This window comes from Juglans regia, chromosome 12 (genome assembly GCF_001411555.2).
Source record: "Juglans regia cultivar Chandler chromosome 12, Walnut 2.0, whole genome shotgun sequence".
In the NCBI taxonomy this organism is placed as follows: Eukaryota; Viridiplantae; Streptophyta; class Magnoliopsida; order Fagales; family Juglandaceae; genus Juglans; species Juglans regia.
The window spans coordinates 23,436,652-23,458,581 of record NC_049912.1 but is presented as its reverse complement, the minus strand read 5'-3'; the positions used below and the strand labels follow the sequence as shown (position 1 = coordinate 23,458,581).

The window sequence follows — 21,930 nt, the reverse complement described above, 5'->3', positions numbered from 1 at the left end:
TTTGTTTAACTTATTTAAAAGATTGCCACGTGTCTTTTAAGCACGTTTTCAATAAATGAACATATGAAGCTTTATTAACTTAGAATTTTGACAATAATAATGATTGGCTTATTAACTCCTACCTTAACTCCTACCATTTTATTACTACTCATTTTATTTTTTATAATTTTTTTTAACTTAGTGGTTAAGGAGTTGACTATAAATAAAATTGTATATTTTTTTTCTTAATGATTAAGGAATTTAAGAAAATACTTAAAAGAAAATAATAAAAAAATAAAAATTTTAAATATACTATGAAATAATAAATGAGTGGTAGGAGGTATTAAACCTATCATTATCATTTTAACAAAATATGTGCTTATCATATGATAAAAAAACACATATAAGTTGTATAAATTAATTCTAACCTGATTTATGGTAAAAAAAAATTTGATGAAAAACTTTGTACAAAATAATAGTTGGAAAATGCGTTAATATGGGTTCTGGGCTAGAATCGGTCCAAGTCCTAAGTTTAGCGCAGCCCAATTCTGGGTTCTACATTTTTATTTTATTTGTCGGCCATCCCTATTCTACAAAACACTCTTTCTTGCTCTCAATTCCCTTTCGGCTCTCACAGTCTTCTAGTTTAGTAATTAGTTCCCCTCGTATCAGGCAACGGTAGCTCAAAGCGAAAACCCTAGCTCTCTCCCCTACAATGAACTGCTCAAGTAATCCTCTTTCTCCCAGTTCTTCGGTCTCCTTCTGGTATTCAGTGCTATTTTGGTTATTCTTTTCTGATATCTGTTATTTGTTCTTTCTACTATTACCGTACAGTCTCCGGCGAGGTGCCGGAACAGCCCGTGGTGTCGAAGAAATCTGGACTTCTATACGAGAAGCGGTTAATCGAGAGGCACATCTCGGTATGTTCATTTCTCTTTCCTCATCCTAGGGTTTCTGTTTGCTTCTTCGTTTCTATCTGCTTCGTCTCTCAGAAATAGTCGAGAATAAATTATAGAAGCAAATTAGATTTTCTGGATTTTGGGAACAGGAAAGCAAGACATACGAAAAAGAAGAGGAAGTTTTAATTGAGCAAACCGAACTGTTCGTACTGAGTGTTGGCTTATACTTAGCAGCTTGGGAAGGGCTTTGCATCGTAATTTATAATTGTACTAGAACCTTGGTGATAAAAGTCATTTACCCAATTAACTTAATGTCTTTTTTTTTTTAATCGTTAGGTCGATTGTTTCTTATTATTTATAGCCATTTGGAGAACAGTATCTCGGTATAAGCAAGACTCAGTGCCTCATTTTTCCTTTAATTGGTATTTGGAAGGCAACCTGGGATTTTGTGATAATACGCTTATGATTCACAGAGCTCGTTTACGATTTCCCTAGTTCCCACTAAAATTGTCAGCCCAAAACCTGTTCATTTTTATTTTCTTGATCTACCTGATGAAATGCAGAAATATTTTATTTTTAAATCTTTTTTCTCCTTCCTTTTCCCAGGACTTGTTGGAATGTATAGAACTTCCATTTTTTTTTTTTGAAAACACATGGAATTCATTAGTTTTATTTTTTTGTACTCAATTGTTGGTGCAAAAAATCTTGATTTATGCCTTCTAAATCATTTCTGAACTAATTTTCACTAATTAGTTAATCTTTCTGTCCAATTCCAGTACCATGTTTGATGAAGACCTGCTTCTTTATTTATTTATTGAATAGGATTTTGGAAAATGCCCAATTACGGGGGAACCACTTACACTGGATGACATTGTTCCAATCGCGACAGGCAAGGTATGCTTATAAAGATGGTATGTTTTCTTATTTTAACGTCATGGGAAGTTTGTATAGTTGGGACTGAGAGATTGTACCAGCTAAGGTAGTTAAGACTCTTGCTGTTTATTACATTTATAATGCACTGATGCATTCTTGGTGGCTTCCCATGCAGATAGTAAAGCCCAGACCTCTACAAGCTGCTAGCATACCTGGCATGCTCGGAATGTTCCAGAATGTATGGGCTTCAGTCTATGATCATATTTTTATCATGTCACTTCTTTAATAGCTTTATATGCTGCAAACTCTGGTCAGTTTTTTCCATTTTTAAATACAGTGCTGTTTCATTAGATTGTGTTTCTTCATTGTATCAATTTATCATTGTCATAAAGTTTGCTCTGTAATTTGTTTATATGGTGAGAAGGTTTGTACATGCTAATTGACATCATATCACCAATTCCTTTTCTCGGAACCTGATAACATTGGTCACACGTGTGATGGACTTTTTTTGATAAATAAGAAAAATTTTAATAAGACAAAAATCAGGTGTTACCCTGGTCAACAACAATTTATGTTGATTTTGTCGCAATTTTCTTTGTTTCTAACACCATCACTTCAAGCTCGCCATTACAATATTGATTGTGTGATGCCATTTCCATTGTTATTGTTGTTCTTGCAACCAACATCTCAATGTCGTTTCTAAAACATTATTTCCACAACTTTCACTATCACCATTAGTGCAGTGTTGGTTAAAGCACGCTCAAGTGCAAAGTGCCAAGGCTGAAGCTCTTCACTTACAAAAAGCGCATGTCTTGGTGCTTGTTGTGTAAGCTTAAAGTGCAGGAACATGCACTATTGGACTTTTTCTGAAAAGAATAATGTCACTTCAAGACTAGAAAATCAAGTAAACAGGCATTCTTAAATATTTAGTTGATATTGAAGACCATTTATGCACCATGGTGCCATATGTTGTCATATGTGATGGATATGTTTTGAACCCGATATAATAGTCCAAGTTGGATTTCTAGCTTTCTATTTGGATGGATATTTGATTGCTTATGTTAGCATGGAAGTGAATACCTACAACTCTTTTGAGTTTTTTTGGTCATGGCCTTTTTGGTAAATTTTTATTCAACCATATTCTATAATTTGATTATGGTTATCAAATGTCATTGACGTGTATATTTAGTAAAGTATAAGAGAATCATATTAAGTTTTATATTTAAATATTTTGTAATTAGTTGATTAATTGATAGTCATGTTTCATAATACTCTAGTAAATTAAGTTAATATCTCCTATTTTTGGTTATTATTCATCATTTTTAAAAATTTGTGTTTTACTTGAGTCAGGCTCAGGTTCTAGATGGCATTTGCGCTTTATGTCTAACGCTTTCACCAACAACACATTAGTGTGGCCACCACTATCAACACCACCATCACTGCACTAATGACATGCCACCATCACTATCCCATAACTATATTGTGACAAACATTTTGAATCCTAGCCCAAATTTAAGACGTAAATGTTTATGGATAAGTCACGTATTAGTTTATTTTATGGGATGACTTTTTTAAGTGCCGTAAAAATCCAGACAAGGATAAATCTTGTGGGGATAACTTCACGTGTTTTGCACTTCGGTTATATCATTTAAGGAACAATTTAAATATTGGTAATTGGTTGTCTATTGTTAGACCACAATGTATTTCTTCCTTCTCTCTGTGCATATAGGAATGGGATGGTTTGATGCTATCCAATTTCGCATTGGAACAACAACTACATACAGCGAGGCAAGAGCTAAGTCATGCTCTATACCAGGTATCAGCAGCTGGTTATATGCTCACTATAGTTTTTATTTAATCTTTTTATTTTGGTAGAATGTTTTAATATCTTTTGAGGTATATTTTGTTTCCTTCATTTTTATTTACTTTTTTCTTGAATGCTTATATACTTGTAAAAAAAAAAAAAACATTATGCAATTTTGTCATCAAAGATTTTTTTTATCAGTAAAACAAGGACTATATTGAGGATATAAATAGGCATAGCTCAAGTACACAATATACAAGAGTGACCCATTTTGATGACAAAATATCAAAATCCTTGATGATTTTGTCATCAAAGATTTTGTGAAGGCCTTAATTATAATACTTTGATGATTTTGTCATCAAAGATTTTGTGAAGGCCTTAATTATAATACCTTAATTATAATATGTACATGATAGTATGTACATCTTACAGAGGCCTCAAATTTTTGTGTGGAACCAAAGTTCAAAACTAATCCTTCTTGTTTGCTCCTAATATCCTTCTTAGATTTGATGATGTTAGTAAAATCTTTTGTGGATTTGTAATACCATGGATTGTCTATAGAAAGGTGGTAAATGAGATCCCACATTGCTTGAGAGAGAAGTTTAAGCCTTTATAATCATTCCAGTGGACTCCAATCATAAACTTGACTAGTCCTTTTAGAGTATAGGCCTAAATATGGTTTGGATTTTCCTTGGGTTGTTACTAATTGTGTCATAGCCAAACCCAACCAAGAGTGTTAGATTTGAGGAGTCCCATCAATGATTTTGGGGGGAAGATTGTAGTACTCCGCATTGAGTATAAGAAAGTGGTTGATGAGATCCCAAATTGCTTGATAGCGAGAAGTTAATACCCTTTATAATGATTTCAATTGACTCCAATTGGGTCGTTATAAATGATATTAGATCCAAACCCAATTAAAGTGTGGGATTGAGCTGTGCCACTTATGATTGGATGGCCCGTTGAGGAGGGAAGATTGTATCAAAGCCAAACCCAACCAGAGGTGTGAGGCTTGGGCCGTGCCACCAATGATGAAATGGTTCGAAAAGGACGTTGGGCATTTAAGGAGGAAAGGTTGTAATAGGTCGGATTTAGTATAGGAAGGTGGTGAATTGGATACCACATTGCTTTGGAGATGGAAGTTGCCATCTTTTATAATGGTTCTAATGGGCTCCTATTATATATAACCTTGACTAGTTCTTTTGTACTATAGGCCTTGATATGGCTTGGGCCTTCCTTGGGTCTTTACAGGAGCTGGTTTTGTTATTATATTCGTAGTTGTTAGCAGTTAATAGTGGCTTCAAACTGAGCCTCCTTAGTTCTCAAATGACAATCTCAAAATCTATCCCATGATTATTGACCATTGGCATATAAAAAGGTTTTTTTGGGAGGTGTAGCTGCTTTGGTGCTATGCATTTAAACTTCGATGTGAAGTTCTTATTCTCTTCTTCTCACTGTATTTTGATAATGATATTTGTAATATACTTTAATTGTTTTCCTTCCCACCCACATTGAGTTCCTTTTTTTTAAAATTTACTTATTAAAAATATTTTGGATTTGATACTTATTAGGAAAAATCTTCCGGAGTTGGTTTATTATGAGAGTTTGTTTTTGACATGTGGAATTCAAACTTCATTGATCCCAAGCTACACAAACATTTTTCGCAGTTGTTGGTTATTGTCATGTGAGAAATGTTTTTATTTATTTATTTTTTGTGCAAAAGGAGCTTTTGGGAGGTGTGCTTACTTTTTTCACCCATGCGTTTCATTCTTCTCGGAATATTTGTTGTTAAAAAACATTTCACCAGATGATAATACAGAACATGCCACACTTCTTTGAGGTTATTTTGTGAGACTATTCCCTGCTAGGGAAGAGTTTGTGAAAAGGAGAAAAAAGTGGATGTGAGTTTTAGCTTCAATGCATTTGGATTTTTTTGTTTGTTAAATCTTTCCCAATCTCTCACAGTTACTTCTTAATAGTTACGGGTTGACATTTCATTGCATATGCTTCTCTTATCTTCTTTTTTTTTTTCCCCATTGTAAATTATTGATTCAAACATGCATCTATCCCTTTCATGGTTATCTAAAATTTGGTTGGTTAAATTTGTCATATATGGGCAGCATGATGCTGCTTGCCGTGTGATTGCAAGACTTAAAAAAGAAAGGGATGAAGCGAGGTCATTGCTTGCTCAGGCTGATAGGCAGATACCCATGTCAGCATCTGCGGTAGTTACAGCAAACGCTCCTGTGATGAGCAATGGTAAAAGAGGTAGATGGCTCCTCTATGTGATTCTTGGTTGATTTTCTTTTCACATTAACTTAAAAGATAGCCAACTGGAGCTCTATCATTGCTGTTATAGCTGCTGAGGATGAGGAGTTTGGCCCTGGTGGAAAGAGAATACGACCTGGTATATCTGCCAGTATTATTGCTGAACTGACTGACTGTAATGCAGCTCTTTCACAGCAGCGCAAAAAGCGCCAGGTATTGGTTGTTTTGATGTAATATCACAGAGATTGTTTTTATTTCAGTACTAACCGATTTGTTAAAGGAATATTCTCTCTCTTATCAGTCTTTCATTCCTTACACTGTATGTTTTGGTTTTGGGGGAAGGGGAATGAAAGGAAAAGAGTTGAGGGAAAAGAATTGGAGGATGGAGACTCCCTTTTCCGCTGGGCCCACCAATTTGCTTCAAATAAGGAGGAAATGGAAGGAAGTGGAGAGGAGTTTATTTCAATGTTTTATAATTGTGGGGACCCGTTTTTTCTCTCCATTTCCATAAAGCAATTAAACATCCAACAGGAAAATAATTGTCCTTTCCTTTCTCTGCCCCCTTCCATCTTACCAAACATACACCAAGTAATTAGTAGTGCCCCTTTGCGCCCTTAAGAAAATTGACCTATCAAAATTTGTCAATTACTAATTACTGTGTTCTTCTCCTCCCCCCCCTCCCCCCCTCCCCTTTTCCTATTTGGTTTCTTTTCAGATACCTCCAACAGTGGCTACCATTGATGCTCTGGAAAGGTATACTCAGATTTCTAGTCATCCGCTCCACAAAACAAGCAAACCAGGCATTGTGTCTCTTGATATCCATTTTGAAAAGGTACAGCATTCACTACGATCTAATTTTGTTTGTGCTTATCTTATTGTTGCATTCTTAGTTCATTGGAGTAAGTTCTCCAACATGCACTTCCTAGGTGCTGATGCTGAGTTGTTGCTTGATTGTCTTGGAAAGTCTCAACTAATTCTTGTACTGGTCTTCTGTTTCTATTTCTTTGCATGTGTTCCCTTTTATGTTTATTGCATTGTTGTCTTACTATTGTCAATTATGATCATGTTGCTAAAACTGTTACCAGGAAAGAAAAGGTAGAAAAAAATATTAAATATAGGAACTGAGAAGAGAAAAGTATTTATCAATTGTTCCAAATTATTCATCTAGAAAGTGGCTTAGGTGATACGGTGATAGATACTTGAGCTTGCAACATCAAATTCCTTAATTTGTTATCTGGTCATTTATTTACCCTTTCAATTCTTGTGCTTTACTGTTTCTGATGTATATAATGGGTCGGAATTTTGTATATTGCATTCTTTCATGTCCTATGTGCTAAAAGTTATGAACCAACACAGTTAGTGGCAGAGATGGAAATGACCCTCTCCAGCTCATATTGTCACTCATGACTGTAATGCTGATCATCTTCTGAACTTTAAGGAATATGGTGCTCATAATGGTTTTCTTGTATCTCGTTTACCTATAAAAATAAATAAATAAATAATGGTTTTCTTGTATCTCTTCAAATCCTATCTAGGTGTCTCTTTTGTATGCGCCCCTTGTACATGGGATGTGCATTTTGTTTTCATCAATAAAATCTCATTACTCGTTAAAATAAAAACTTGGTTCTTTAAGCCAAAAAATTCTATGGCAGATGACTCAGACCATGTCACTTCTAACAGCTACAGAAGGTTATTGCATGTTTTATACAGTATGGTTAGAATATAGATTTTTATTATTGCATGTGGGGATGTGGTAACAATTACCATCATCACATGAATCCCCATTTTGCGTGTGTTGTCCTCTCAAGTTAGTGGTCCAAAAGCATCCCATTGAGTAAAAAATTCCAGGGCCAGTTGATGAAAATTATGAACCCAGATTGCTTGAGCAATGGGTTGGACATGAAAATTCCCTACCCTGAATGACGTTTGACCCCTTATTTTGCCAGCTCCTCACTTGTTTGCCATATTGTTATCTTATTTTTTCCTAAGATTCCAGTTGAAGAGTTTGTTAATTTGTTTCACAAATGCATTTGTATGATTGCTGGAACTACCACGTCTGCAGTAGGTATTTGGAACTTGGGGAGTTCCAAACTATCCTTTGGCTTCATTTGGTTCTGTTGTTTTATTTTTAATTCCTATGCTATTTGTAATTCAACACTCTGGTGCTTTAACAATGATTTGCATTCTAGATGGTGTTCATATTGATCAAGTACGATTCTGGCACTGATAAAAGCATTTCTTTCTATTTTCTAGGACATAATTGCAACTGGAGGGCTTGACACAAATGCAGTACTTTTTGATCGATCATCAGGGCAGATCTTATCAACACTCAGTGGTCATGCTAAAAAGGTTCAATTGCTTTTAAGTTTTATTCATTTGCTCGGGCTTTCTGGTCATTAAGATCTGTTGGCTGATTAGACATTGTGTTTCATAGGTTACCAGTTTAAAATTTGTTGCTCGGGGTGATTTATTCTTAACTGCCTCAGCTGACAAGGTATGCATTTAGCTTTGTGGGAATCAAGTTCAACAGTCATGAATCTTTAAATTGACATGCATTTTCTTTTCCAATTTTAATTATGAATATTCTTGGAATTTTATTTTTGCTTCACCAGTGGAGTGAATTTGTAGTTAAGAGGTTGCATGTCTTCTGAACAGAATACTGCATTTTGACAGTCTACTCTATGATAGATCATAAAAACGATTAAAAGGGATTGGATGAAGGGGTAAAATCCTTAAGTTTGGTATGAGCAAAAAATTGGGAGAGGGGCAGCAAAACTCTCTTGAACCCACCAGGCTGTAAATGTGTAAAATATCAGTTTTGTCCTCACTTTAAACCGTTTAAATCGGAACGTGATGTCTTACCTTCATTTGCTCCTTTTCACTTGTCCTTCTCTTCTACCAAACAACATGTGGGGGAGGAGTCCCCTCCTAATGAAACATGATGGAGCATAAACACAATTTGACTACAGAACTCCCCTCCTATATGTGCTTTGATGTTTGTGGAGAGCCTGAACTTTTTCTTTAAATACTACCAAAAGGATATCGGTAGGTTCTGATATGGATGGCTGCAAGCGAAGGTTTAAGGTCTGCTTGCACTGTCATCACGACTTTTTTTTTTTTAACCAGTATATTTTGAAAGTTCATTTCTTCTGGTTGATTTTTGTGGTGAAAATGTTTGGATGTTGAGATGAGATGAGTTGAGTTGAGTTGTGAATAGTAGTATTTTGTGGCTCCCATTGAGATAAGTTTAACTTTTTAGGTTAAAATGTATGAATTAGGTTGAGATGAGTTTAATTTTTTTATGGGAAGTTGAAAAAGTAGTGGGTCCCATCAATAATTGGTTTGAGATGAGTTGAGTTTGGTTCAACAACCAAACACAACCTAAGCAAGCATTTTCTTGCAGCGTCTGTACTCTTTTTGTTTTTCCTGATTGAATATAATCATTCCACTTGCCAATTAATAAATGAATATGGTTAATAAAGATCCCTTCCAAAGTCGCTTTTTTATATGGACTCTCTCTCTTGGGAAAATTTTGATGACGGATAATTTGAGGAAATGTGGTTTTATTGTTATGGATTGGTGGGGAATCTGTAGATCATTTACTTTTGCATTGTGAGGTGGCAAGGGCTTCATGGTTGCTCTCAAGTGGATGCAGTTTGGAAGATGGTTCCTTTGTGGTGTATTGGATGGAAAGGAATGAGCGTTGTTTCAATGATAAGGAGCGTACTTTGGAGGAACTTTGGAATTTTTTTGTGCACTCTTTATTGCTTTGGTTTTCTGCTTTAGTGATTACAGATCTTCTGCTTGTGATTTTCTGTTGTTGTTTTCTGCTTAGAATGTATTTAGGTGTTTCCTTTTATATACTTCCTGTATACATGGGCTTCGCCTATTTCATTCGAATTAATAAAATTTTCTTTCTTATAAAAAAAAGATCCATTCCAGTATGTCTCACAAATTCTGTTAGGACTCTCTGGTGCTTCCTGCTGTGTCTTGTTGTAAAATTATGCGATGAATGTTTAAGAATTGATTTAATAGTCTCTATGTACTTCTGTTTCTGTCACTTTGATGTTTGTTTTCTATCCCTGAACTGTTCTTTTTATATGTTGAAGACTGTACGTTTGTGGCAAGAGTCTGATGATGGGAACCATAACTGTAGACACATCTTAAAGGATCATACTGCCGAGGTAAAAAGCTTTCACTCTCTTGATCGTGTTCCGTTACCAATTTCTACATCGTGTGTTACATGCCTCATTATACTTGATGCTTTTACTCTGCTCTTTGGGAATCAGAAGTAGAATTTTCTCAGTCCATTCTTTTTTTTGATCGGTAAACAAATTTTTATTGATCAAAAGGGAGACAAAGAGTGTCCAAGTACACGGGACATATACATGAACACGATCACAATGTCTAGCTTAGAGATACAAGAAACTCATGAAAAGACCTGCCATGAAAATCAATTACAATCGACCAATGGAGTAAAGTATTGAAAAACAAAATTCTAAGCTCCTCCATTGATCTTTCTTGATCTTCAAAGCATCTTGCATTCCGCTCCCTCCAAATGCACCACCATAGACAAATAGGTAACATCTTCCATATGGATGCAATTTGAGTGTTTCCCCTAATACCTCTCCAAGAGGCTAAAAAATCACACACCCTTTCCGGCATCACCCACGCTAATCCCACCCGTGCTAAGACATCTGTCCATAAAGTCATGGCAACCTCACAATGTAGTAATAGATGGTCAACGGACTCACCACTCTTCTTACACATGTAACACCAATTTATAGCGATAATGCCACGTTTCCTTAGGTTATCTATGGTAAGAATCTTCCCCAAAGATGCTGTCCATACAAAAAAAGCTGCCTTTAGAGGTGCCTTTGTCTTCCAAATGCTTTTCCATGGGAATGGGACTGAGTTGTGCAAGTTTAAGTAGTGGTAGAAAGAGCGAGCTGTGAACACTCCCTTCTTAGATGGACGCCAACATATCTTGTCTTCTCCTTCCCCCAACACACTAGTGGCATACACAAAATCAAAAAAGGCCGAAAGGTCGTCCATCTCCCAATCTTGTGCATCTCTATGAAAAGTGAGGTTCCATTGGGAAGAGCCATTGGAAGAGATAATCAGATCTGCGATAGAAGCTTCTTTCCTTCTTGCTAGGCTATAAACTTGTGGATAAACATCCTTGAGCGTCCGATCACCACACCAAAAGTCATGCCAAAACTTTACCTTAGATCCGTTGCCGACTTTGAAGCAAGTAAGTGCTGCATATGTGTCCCACCCTCTTCTAATGTGTTTCCAAAGCCCAACTCCATGAGGTCCACTCACCTCATTAGAACACCACCCTCCCCAAGATTCCCCGTGCTTCAAAGCAATAACGGTTCGCCACAAGGCCTCCCGTTCTTAGTGATATCTCCATAACCATTTGCCAAGCAAGGCTTGATTGAAAGTTCTCAAATTCCGTATACCTAAACCTCCTTCTTTGATAGGGGAACAAATTGTGGCCCATTTCACCAAGTGAAATTTAAACTCATCTTTGATCCCTCCCCATAGGAAATCCCGTTGAATTTTCTCCAGGCGATGAGCCACCTTAACAGGGAGTGGAAATAAGGAAAGGAAATAAGTTGGTAAGTTAGACAGAGTACTTTTTATGAGTCACCCGGCCCCCTTTAGATAAGTACATCCTCTTCCAACCAGCTTGATGTCTGAATTCTTCTGTTCTTTCTTAAAGTCTCGACTTGACAATCGTCCTATGCCCTAGCTCTTTGCCTAGTATTCTATCGTATTAATAACATAAATTACTTGTAAAAAAATAAGTCTTGACTTGACAATCTAGTCTATTGTATTAAATTGTCACTGGAACATGATACTCGTATATGGTCATCACAATTAATCTAGGATTTCTGAAATATGTGATATCATGACTACAACTGTCAGTTGTTAATTACTATTCTATTATTGTGCTCTTTTGTAATTCAGTAGTGATATTCCTTTTATTTTCTCAGGTGCAAGCAATTACAGTCCATGCAACAAATAACTACTTTGTGACTGCTTCTCTTGATAGCACATGGTGCTTTTATGAACTTTCTTCTGGATTATGTCTGACACAGGTCCAACTCTCTCTCTCTCTCTCTCTCTCTCTCTCCCCAACTGAGCGCACCCCCCTGATCTAGTAACCTCTAGAACTGTGAATGGTAGGAATGATATGTATCTATAAGTTGACAGCCTGTTGCATCGACTTGATCAATGGAGCGAATACCCACAAAATCATCTATCAATTGCTTAAATGACTAAGAAAAAGAGGCTGGTTTGGGGAGTGAGATGATATGAGAATTTTGTGAATAGTAGTAAGATAGTTTGTGAATAGTAGTGATATAGTTTGAGTTGAGTATTTTTTGGGTTTTGGGAAAGAAGAGAAAAAATTGAATAAAAAATATTATAAAGTTAAAATATTCTAAGAATATAGTTTTATAATATTATTTTGTTTGGGGATTTGAAAAAGTTGGAATTGTTTTTTATTTGAAAGTTTGAAAAAGTTAATGATCAGTTTGAAAAAGTTGTAATGATTAGTTTGAAAATTTTGTATTTGAATTATGTTTGGGAATAGGATGGAATAAGATTAGATGAGAATTTTGTGTCGCATCTGAGGCCCCAAACCTCCCTGTAGGCATCAGTTAATACCTGTCAAAAAAAAAAAAAAAAAAAAACAGAATAAAGAGTTAGTTTGAAATGCTTTCAGCAATCTCCAAAAACCTTATAACTATTTGTCATGTATCCCTTTCAACTCCATTTTTTTGGTGAGTAAATCTTATGATGTTTAGTTCTGCAGGTTGTGGATGCCTCAGATTCTAATGGCTATACTTCTGCAGCATTTCATCCTGATGGTCTAATTCTTGGAACAGGCACTTCTGAAGCTGTTGTTAAAATTTGGGATGTGAAAAGTCAGGTAGAACTCTTTGTGTGGCTTTCTACCTCAATTTTCTTCATTTTTTTTCTGATTGTTCCTATATTTTGTTTACAGGCAAATGTTGCCAGATTTGATGGACATGTTGGGGCTGTAACTTCAATATCTTTCTCTGAAAATGGCTACTTCCTTGCGGTAACTATTTCTCCAAATGAAATACTCCAAGTGCATAGAGGGTTGGACATGTCGTGTTTTAATTTCATTTTTGAAATGGACAGACTGCAGCTCATGATGGTGTTAAGCTGTGGGATTTACGAAAATTAAGGAACTTCCGGACATTTGCTCCATATGATTCAGACACCCCAACAAACTCTGGTATGTAATTCTAGTTCTAATATTTCCATGCCCAAAATAGATGGCTCTATGTAGAGATCAAGAATTGTGTTGATAAATTATTACTGTCTTATCCCTTTCTGATCCATGCCTTGTGATTGAATGGGAGATATTATAATCCTTGACTTATTCGTTCTGTTTGCTGATATAATATAATAGAAGTCTTGAAGAAATATTTATGAAGCTCTTTTTCTGCTTGCAGTGGAGTTTGACAGTAGTGGAAGTTACCTTGCAATAGCTGGATCGGATATAAGGTGGGTGTTTGAAAACTCAACCATGGGTTTAGTTAAAGATTTCACTGACTTAATTGAATAAAACTCGATCCAATTTCATTAGTATGGAAGTCATCTATATTTTTATTGATTCTATCTACTATTGAAAAAGCTTGGACTATTTTGATGTTTGCTTTTCTGTCGTTTGTACAAACTGCCTTTGTTTAAAGGAATTGGAAGGAAAGGAGGAATGCTAATCTTCATCCTAGAGCTTATCATTTGGAGTCACACTTGTTGATGTGGTAGATTTTAAGTGGTTTCATATATCAACCACTTAATATATGCCACATAACTTGTGTGACTGGGGATGAAAAAATTCAGGACGAAGGAGAGCATTTCTCGAAGGAAAATCATGGGATGCCAGGAGTTCCTGCTGCCCCATTTATTCTCCTCCCTCATTAATGGCCTTAATGCCACTTCCACCATTATTCGTCTTTGGTGGGAAGAGTATTAAGGTCACTACCACGTGTAGAAGGTTGAACCAGTTCTCCTTACATGACAGCTTCACATTGTAAGGATAGTTACTTATCAAAAAAAGAAAGGGAAAAAATATGAATTGGAGGATAGTTGGGCCCACGTTACATCATTTTTACAAATTCATGCCAACTTAGCTAACAGTTAGGAAGTTCATGTGATGAATCTGACGTCCGTGTTTACCTGAGTTTTAAGATTCGTACTATCTTGTTTACAGCATTTTCACAAATTCATGCCACCCTTCAACCAGAGTTTTTTTTTTTTTTTTTTTCAACGACTTGAACTGCAGACTAAGAGCTAAACCCAAGCCATCTTTTGGAGCTAAATGTTATTTTGCTTTTGTAGTTTGTATAATTTTTGCAGCCATGGAAACTAATTTGGGGATTGTGACTTCTGCAGAGTTTACCAAGTTGCAAATGTTAAGTCGGAATGGAATTGTATCAAAACTTTTCCTGATTTGTCTGGCACAGGTTATTGAATTTTGTCCCAGATGTATTATTAGTGGCTTTTACTTTGCTAATCCTTGGTGATAAATATACTCAGCTCTGATTACAGGTAAAGCAGCTTGTGCAAAATTTGGGCCAGATGCGAAATATATGGCAGTAGGATCGATGGATAGAAACCTCCGCATTTTCGGCCTACCCGGTGAGGATGGTCCATTAGAATCTTAAGGCACTTTCAAGTAAGCCGTAAGTGGGAAGTGGAAGTCTTGGTATTTCTTGAGGTTGCTGTTACTTCTTCTAGGTGTAATTTATTGGCTGAGGAAATGGGTGGTAGAATTCTTCAATTATATGGTGTAGAAACTATTGCCACATTCCTCTCCGTTGAGCAAAGAGTACCCTTGAGCATTCTGCGTCAATGTTGCGAGATGCGGTCTCAACTGAGCTCTGGAGACACTCATATTTGTCGGCCCTTGATTAATTGTCATCATCACTTTCTAAAGTTGGTGCCCCATCTCACCTCATGTATCATTTCCCTTTCTTTCTTTCTTTTTTCTCCAATTTTTTTGTAATCAGATTTTGCCGCTTTGGAATAGCTTTTTGGCCAACGTTAGCATTCTATCTTTTGTATGTTCGATTGTGGGTGGCGGACGCGACGGTATATTCAGAACTGTTCTCGGTTCATACATTTTTTGGTTGTAATTTGGTACACTGACTAGAATGAGCAACTAGGGACAGCTTGTTGATCAATTATTGAATGTGTGTAATGCATGGCAGTCATTATTTACAACGTGGGATGACAATTTCGAAGTTGAGTGAATGCTTTAGAGTGGGCACGTAATTTATTAGAGAAGCATTTCCTACAACTGCATTCATTCTGATTCCGGTGATCAGAACATTTTGAACTTGTTCCTAAGAACACATTGTTTGAGCCTCAAAGATCTGCCGGTTCGAACTTGCAACATTTATAATACTGATAGATCTGCAAAATTTTTCCACACAGAAAAGATGATTCATTCGGACATTAATCAAACATCCCAATAATATTACAAGAAAAGCAATTTTTAGGTCCCGTTTTGATTGAGAAGTGATCTTAATTTATTTTATCTCATCATTATAATTTTTTTAAATTCTCACAAAAAATAATAAATAATTCAATCTTTTCAAATCTTAAAACAATGATAAAATTAAAAATTAATATTTTAACAATATTTTATTTAACGTTAATTTTACGATTCTATACTTCAACAAATGAACAATCCCTCATCTCATATATATATATCATTATAGCATCAGCAAGGAGCCGACCAAATTTGAGGTAAATGAATTAAGAATATTATTGAGAAAGAGCCTTGTGCTAGGTAAGGTAACGCGATGCATGTGTAAAACCCCATAGCTGCACATAGACAAGACTTCCATTAATATCAAGGGACATAATTAAAACAAAGAGTGCAAGTTAAATTTGCAGATGCGAAATAGAGGCTTGTAAAATAGAAGAAACAATCAAAAGAGCAAAAACTTAGTTATGTAACTTGTATTTTCTTTCGTTAAATAAAATTCTACATGGTTCGAAGACGTATGTATGTATATCCGTCTTACTAATTTTAGCAAACTTATGCTGATGTACTGGGGCTCCACTTCATTTGACCCAGTCTTAAATGAACACCCTAAGAACAGCTATTATTTTACCTATACTTCTGATATCACCAAAAATTTTACTGATTATCGGGTTTGACGGATCCTAGTTAATTTTCTATTCAGTTCACATCAGCTACAACCAGATGCCAGGATAGTGAGTTTGACAAGACAAGTGAGTATGAAGCAGGTTGAAATGGACAGTAGCAGCAAATACTTCAACTTTCTTAAGATACAGTATATAAGACAAGGTGATTAAAAAGCAGGCATTACCTCAACATTCTTTAACTCAAACTCTTCGTTATGAGCCAAGCACAAATTCCCAAATGTTTGGCACGGTCCACTGGTTCCACTTAACCTTTTCAGATAAAAGTAGTTCACAAGCGTGAGAAGAGACTCTTGAGTATTTGTTCTCATCCATTAGACAAGACGTGAAATTCAAAAAAGAACATTAAAATAAGCAACTTACAGATCTCCATCCAAGCACAGGGCGAAGTTGCCACCACCACCAAATGCTAGCAAGTCATCCATACATAAGTGGTAATATCGATTGGCTCCTATATACAAAAAGTTTGGCATCAGTTTCAGCATAAGAAAGGGGCAACAAAGGATTCTCACGCATTGTAACACTTTTTTTTCTTTGATTGGAAGGTGTACTATATGGTCCATTCCAGACTCTGATTATTTTTCCCACCCGATGCTGATGAATTTCTCATCACATCAATATGGTAAAGAGCTTCAATACAGGCACCTGTTAAAGGAACAACCCTTAGATGTAAGCTTTTTTTGTAAGTTGCTAATTTTTTTAAGAAATTTTTTAAAGACGACTTTTTTATGGGGTTTCTGTGGAAATGGTGGGATCAATAAAATATGTTTGGATTGAAGAAGGTTTCAAGCCCTGATTTTATTGGGATTGGAAAGCACCACCCATTAGACATTTATTTGGAGAGAAAACTTCTACAGTTTTTTAGTTTTGTGAAAGCTGGTTTGGTTTTTGTTTGTTATGGAAATCGAGGTATGATGTTTAACGAATATTTTCTTTTAGATTATTTTGGTGTAAAGATGTTTGGATTGACAGTGAGAATTTTCAAAAACTTCTTGTTACCAATTAACGTAGCAGCTGAAGATTGCCATAGAAAGCCAAGTTCAAATGAAGGTCTTGGGAAGGATGCTTTCCACCCTCTTGTGCTGGGCCACGAGAGCCCGTTTGATAGGTGGGCAGTCCACTCCAGAAGAAAGGCCAAGCGGGGCCCATGGGGTACGTGCATAGGAGAAGAGGGAGGCAACCATTTCACCTGTGCGAACCGCTACTCATGCAACCAGACAAAGGACACACCACGCCACACTGGTCAGAAGGGACAATAGACAATGTCCGGAGCCTACCACCCATCTGTCCCTAAGGCTGCGATGGTGGGTGCACCATCCCCACTCCTGCCACAAAGGACAGACATGAGAGTAAGACAAAGTCCCGCACAATACGACATGACAACAATTGGCATGTAGTGTAGCGCTCGATACGTTCCCTGCACGATGGACAGGAGGTACTCGGGACCACCCCACCAAGGTATATAAACCCATCCCCAAGCTCAAGTAAGGGGGACTGACTCTCTCGAATACTTTCTACAAGGGCAATTCTCACAAGAAGCTTAATCTAACTTAGGCATTAGGGGTATCCCTCACCACCTCGAGCCCTCATCTTAGTGGATCTTGTAGGTCAGCGAGTGGAATCAACGAGTTGTCCAGGATACGAAACACGACATCAACAGATCTAAATTGACCACATATTGAATTGGGTCTATTGTGTTCCCATTATCAAACATTGAGGCGTCCAAACAAGCAGCCAAATAATAGTTGGCTCTACAACCTACTCAAACGTGAGTCGCTGCTATGCCCTCATCTCTTTTCTTGACCATAAAAAAAAAAACTCTTCCTCTGACTAGATTGCCACATCTTCCCACAAAGAGCAAGCATTACACATATGACTAAATCAAGGCAAAGTTTTGAATACCGTACCGGTCAAGGCACTAGAATGAAATATTTTGATACCGGTACTGTGTCGAGATAGTCGATATATGAATAAATTATATATAAAAATATATATATAAATTATATTCCAAAATAATAGTCTATATATGAATAAATTATATATAAATACATATATATAAATTATAAATAGTCTAGTCTGAATTAGGGGTAAAAAAATGAGCTTGTAGTTTGAAAAAACGAAAAAAAAAAAAAAATCAAAGGCCGAAATATCGACTGGTACGAGCCGAAATTCAAGCCGGTACAGGCCAAAATATAGGCCGGTACGAAATATATATAATACCTGTACCAGACCAGTGGCCGGTACAGTACGGTATTTAAAACATTGATTATCAAGGTCCTTACCTGTTGGTCTAAATAATCTCGGTTCACCATATATGGTCGTAAATACAAATGTTTGGTTTGTTCCCTATCACCAAAAACAGAAAGAAGTACACAATCATCCTTCAAATATTGAAAGGGGATAAAGTAGAGAGCCAAAGTGCCAAACCCAGATGAGTGAAATACGAAGATAGAATATTGAAAGGGGGAAAAATAGAGAGCCAAAGTGCCAAACCCAGATGAAATAAGGAGATACCCATTCATCAAGAAGAAATCTATGAAAGATTAACATCAACAAAGGTGAAAGCATGTTAACTTACTTGATATTTTCTCTTCGCTGTAGGCTTCAAGGGGCAATCTAGCAGCCCACCAAACACAGCACCTTGCCTGTCACCAACAATCTAAATGAAACGAGTGAGTACCGTGAAGACTGGTGGATCTCAAATTAGTATCACCACTTACAGGATCTCATTGGAAACAGATATCAACATACCAGCAAACATGGACCAGAAAGATCAGCACTCTTGCGAATTAGTGTACGCAGTGATATACCATGTTTCAACGTACTGCCCTTCATTTGAAATATTCAATATTGAATCAAGACAACTACAAGAACAAAAATTGCATTTAGTGTAGAGTATATAAGGTTTTCAGCAAGACTGACCTGTACAACAACATCCATTGGCACCCTTTCACAATATTAGGCAAGGAAGACAGCAAGAATTCATACAAATCTGTGGAAATAAAAACAGATTCATCCATGAGACACGGAAAAGTCTTCCGTGGGCTGTGTCGGTTAGTAGCCTCTTCAAACACTTCAGACCCACTAGTGCTCCTGCCAGAAGCCGGGTCTACATAGTCATCTTGAGTAATTGTTGTTACTTTCTTGTCACATACTGGACTACTTTTCGCACAGTCTTCCAAGGATTCATCTAGAGCAACAGAGTTTGCAGTTCTATATAGAGCAGGGTGTTCTTGAATTGATTTGAGATCATTTTGATGCTTGTTTGATATGGATCGATCAAATCCAGCTGAAGGGTTAATGTAGGAAAAATATGAAGAAAAGGTTTTCTCGCCTTCAGAATAAGGCCTGGCCTACATATATAAAAACTTCATATCATCATGAATTGAGAATTTGCACGTACAATTCAAATAGAAATATGAGAGAAAACCAGCCACATCCACTAGGAATATTAGAAAACGAAGTTAACTATGTAATTAGCATTCCAATAGTGTTTTCTGAACAAAAACTCCAATAACAAAAATTGCCCACCTTTTTTTGCAGTGACCTTGATAATTAAAAAAAAAAATTGCCGTTCCACATAAGACCCCAATCATTCAATTGTAAGTCACCAGAATTCAATGTCAACTGAAGGAACTAAAATTCTCTAAGACACCCAGATCTAAGTTTTACGGGGAACCAGAACCACAATCAAGCTCAACTTTTTATGTACCACATAAAATCGATATTACCTGAGATGGAGACGAGGACGAGGACGAGGACGAGTCGGCGAAGAAACGGGTGAACCTGTCCGTCACTTTCTCTTTAAACGTGTACATCATGAGTTTTTTTTACCTTTGAAGAGGAGAGACAATGTGAATCTCTCACGTGCTCTTATATGGGTGTTAACGTTTCTACTTTTTCCCGTTTCGTGAAGAGGGAAAGTTTGAGAAAGCAAGAGGAATCCAAAAGGGAAGGAAAGACTTGAGACTCGGTGGGGAGAGGGACGAGTGATGGGAGTGGCAGAAAGTAATGAAACCAACGAAGTTTGAACTTTGATTGGGAATTTCTTATTCTGGGACTTCGGGGAGTTATATGTTTATACGAGTCCTTATGTTCGACGCATGACTCGTCGCCTCTTTCATTGTGGGCTCTTGCATTTGTCGCAGCATTGTCCACGGTATATTCCAAGGGTGCTACGGGTAGTGCCGTAAATGAATGTCTTTTTTGCTGGTTTGGTATTCGTCTGATTAAACTCGAATCGAATTTGACTCGTAAAAAAAAAAATTCATCCATAAAAATAGATATCTGTTCGATTAATAAATGATACATACTCGACAAAATTTGATTCAACTCGATTAAAGCTCGTTAAGACATGTTCGTGTATGCTCGAGTCGACTCTATTAAAACTCATTCATATATTGATAAATATATACATACACCTATATATATATGTATATATATGTATCCGCTAATAATATAAGCATAGTATTTTTATAATTAAATATATAATATATACCTAATTACTTATGTCTATATATTAAATATACTTCATACTTATATTTTATAATTTGTATAATAATTAGTTGATAAGATTTAATAATTTCATATGTTAGTATGTGGGAACCATATATGAAATATATATATGCTATCATATTATGTATATGTATTAATAATTTATGTAGGCATATAATATATTGTTATTATGGATAAATATCAACTAGTTATATATTAATTATTTATACATTTTATATATCAATAGAGGTTCTACTTGTTAGTTGTACTAATTCAATATCAGATTTTTTGTTTATATCTATCTAATTTATTAATTATTAAATCTTATTCAAAAAATAAAAAAAATAAACAATTCAAGCTGAACTCAAGCTCAAGTTGGGAATTTAATTTACTGAGCCGAGCTTGAACAAATAATAAATAAAAATCTCGAACTCGGACTCTAGCTCGAGTATTTTGAATCAAACTAAGCTCGACAAGCCAAAGAGCGGCTCGGCTTGGCTCAATTATAACCCTAGCTACGGGTACCCAAGCATACGGCCGATATTACATTTGGAAAATGATATTTGGTCCGAGTTTGTTTTTTTAAAGCTATCGTCAGGATATCTTATTTTATTTTTTTAATAATTAAAGAAGTGATTATTTATAAATTTATGTATTTTTATAAAAAAATATTTGAAAGAAAAAGAACAAAATACAATTATATTAATGGTAAGTTTGGGTGAGCAAACTGGCTGAATAGCAGCATCAATTACATTTTACCATTTTTTTAATATTAAACCGAAAAAAAGACAGAATGCTGCATTGAGATGCATCAGTTTGATCAGTATTTTCCCATAATTCCTATTTGATTCGCTTTCCTCATCCGTTCAAAATATTCTACCAATAATATACATCCATTTCTTTGTATAATTATTTATTTAATCATATTTTAAATTGAGATATTTTATAAAACGATCATATTTATCATTTAAAATAAAATTATATAAATAATTATGAAAAATATTGTATGTGTATCATTTTCCTTCATTTACTCGTTCAAATCAATTACTTGCATTTTTTGAATCCAAATACACTATTTTTTTTATATAAATATTCTAAAAGCATTTATTTTAAATAATTAGAGAAATATCATTATTCTACAAAATTTCATTTTATCGAAAAACAAAATTATAAGATGTTTGCAAAAAGCGTTGTACTTTTATCATTTTTTTTAAAAAGGTCATATTTTGTTTCTTTTCCAATTTATCTGTGGTGTTGTTAAGCCCTTGCCGTAAACTCATCACTGCTGTGTTACGATCAATTAGTATTTTCCTCAAAACTGAGGATTATCTAAATAAATAGGCTTGATTTCTATAATTCTAAGCACACACACTTGTAGGAAAGGGATCTGATTAG

General features: G+C 35.7%; 2 protein-coding genes across 3 annotated transcripts; one reads left to right on the top strand and one right to left on the bottom strand.

The window, feature by feature from the left end:
• The first annotated feature begins 566 nt into the window (after positions 1-566).
• Positions 567-15,087, top strand: LOC108981155 (pre-mRNA-processing factor 19-like). Its single transcript, XM_018952243.2, has 18 exons — positions 567-707; positions 814-899; positions 1,701-1,772; positions 1,927-1,989; positions 3,481-3,567; positions 5,673-5,820; positions 5,912-6,033; positions 6,536-6,652; positions 8,074-8,169; positions 8,255-8,314; positions 9,930-10,004; positions 11,823-11,927; positions 12,647-12,763; positions 12,839-12,916; positions 13,000-13,096; positions 13,317-13,368; positions 14,260-14,330; positions 14,416-15,087. The coding sequence occupies exons 1-18, from the start codon at positions 695-697 to the stop codon at positions 14,529-14,531; spliced, it is 1,575 nt and encodes a 524-aa protein (XP_018807788.1). The 5' UTR covers positions 567-694; the 3' UTR covers positions 14,532-15,087.
• Positions 15,088-15,528: 441 nt separating this feature from the next.
• LOC108981143 (oxidation resistance protein 1-like) lies at positions 15,529-20,107 on the bottom strand. Of its 2 annotated transcripts, XM_018952229.2 has the most exons (8): positions 19,773-20,104; positions 18,964-19,394; positions 18,793-18,865; positions 18,620-18,700; positions 18,324-18,387; positions 16,405-16,492; positions 16,209-16,293; positions 15,529-15,696 (listed from the first exon to the last, which is right to left on the bottom strand). In XM_018952229.2, exons 1-8 carry the CDS (start codon positions 19,860-19,862, stop codon positions 15,658-15,660), a joined length of 951 nt encoding a protein of 316 aa, XP_018807774.1. In that variant the 5' UTR covers positions 19,863-20,104; the 3' UTR covers positions 15,529-15,657. The 2 variants fall into 2 exon arrangements, with proteins under 2 accessions (XP_018807774.1, XP_018807779.1); XM_018952234.2 differs by lacking the exon at positions 18,324-18,387 and having other exon boundaries at positions 18,620-18,686; positions 19,773-20,107.
• Positions 20,108-21,930: the final 1,823 nt, after the last annotated feature.

Bases quoted from the DNA above. Each gene is read 5' to 3' on its own strand.
- LOC108981155 (XM_018952243.2), top strand. The intron at 6,034-6,535 runs GTATTGGTTGTT...GTTTCTTTTCAG, and splicing joins AGCAGCGCAAAAAGCGCCAG to ATACCTCCAACAGTGGCTAC. The intron at 8,170-8,254 runs GTTCAATTGCTT...TGTGTTTCATAG, and splicing joins TCAGTGGTCATGCTAAAAAG to GTTACCAGTTTAAAATTTGT.
- LOC108981143 (XM_018952229.2), bottom strand. From the start codon at position 19,862: ATGATGTACACGTTTAAAGAGAAAGTGACGGACAGGTTCACCCGTTTC. The intron at 18,701-18,792 runs GTATGTTGATAT...CGTTTCATTTAG, and splicing joins TTTCTGGTCCATGTTTGCTG to ATTGTTGGTGACAGGCAAGG. The intron at 16,493-18,323 runs GTAAGGACCTTG...TTTTGTATATAG, and splicing joins GAGATTATTTAGACCAACAG to GAGCCAATCGATATTACCAC.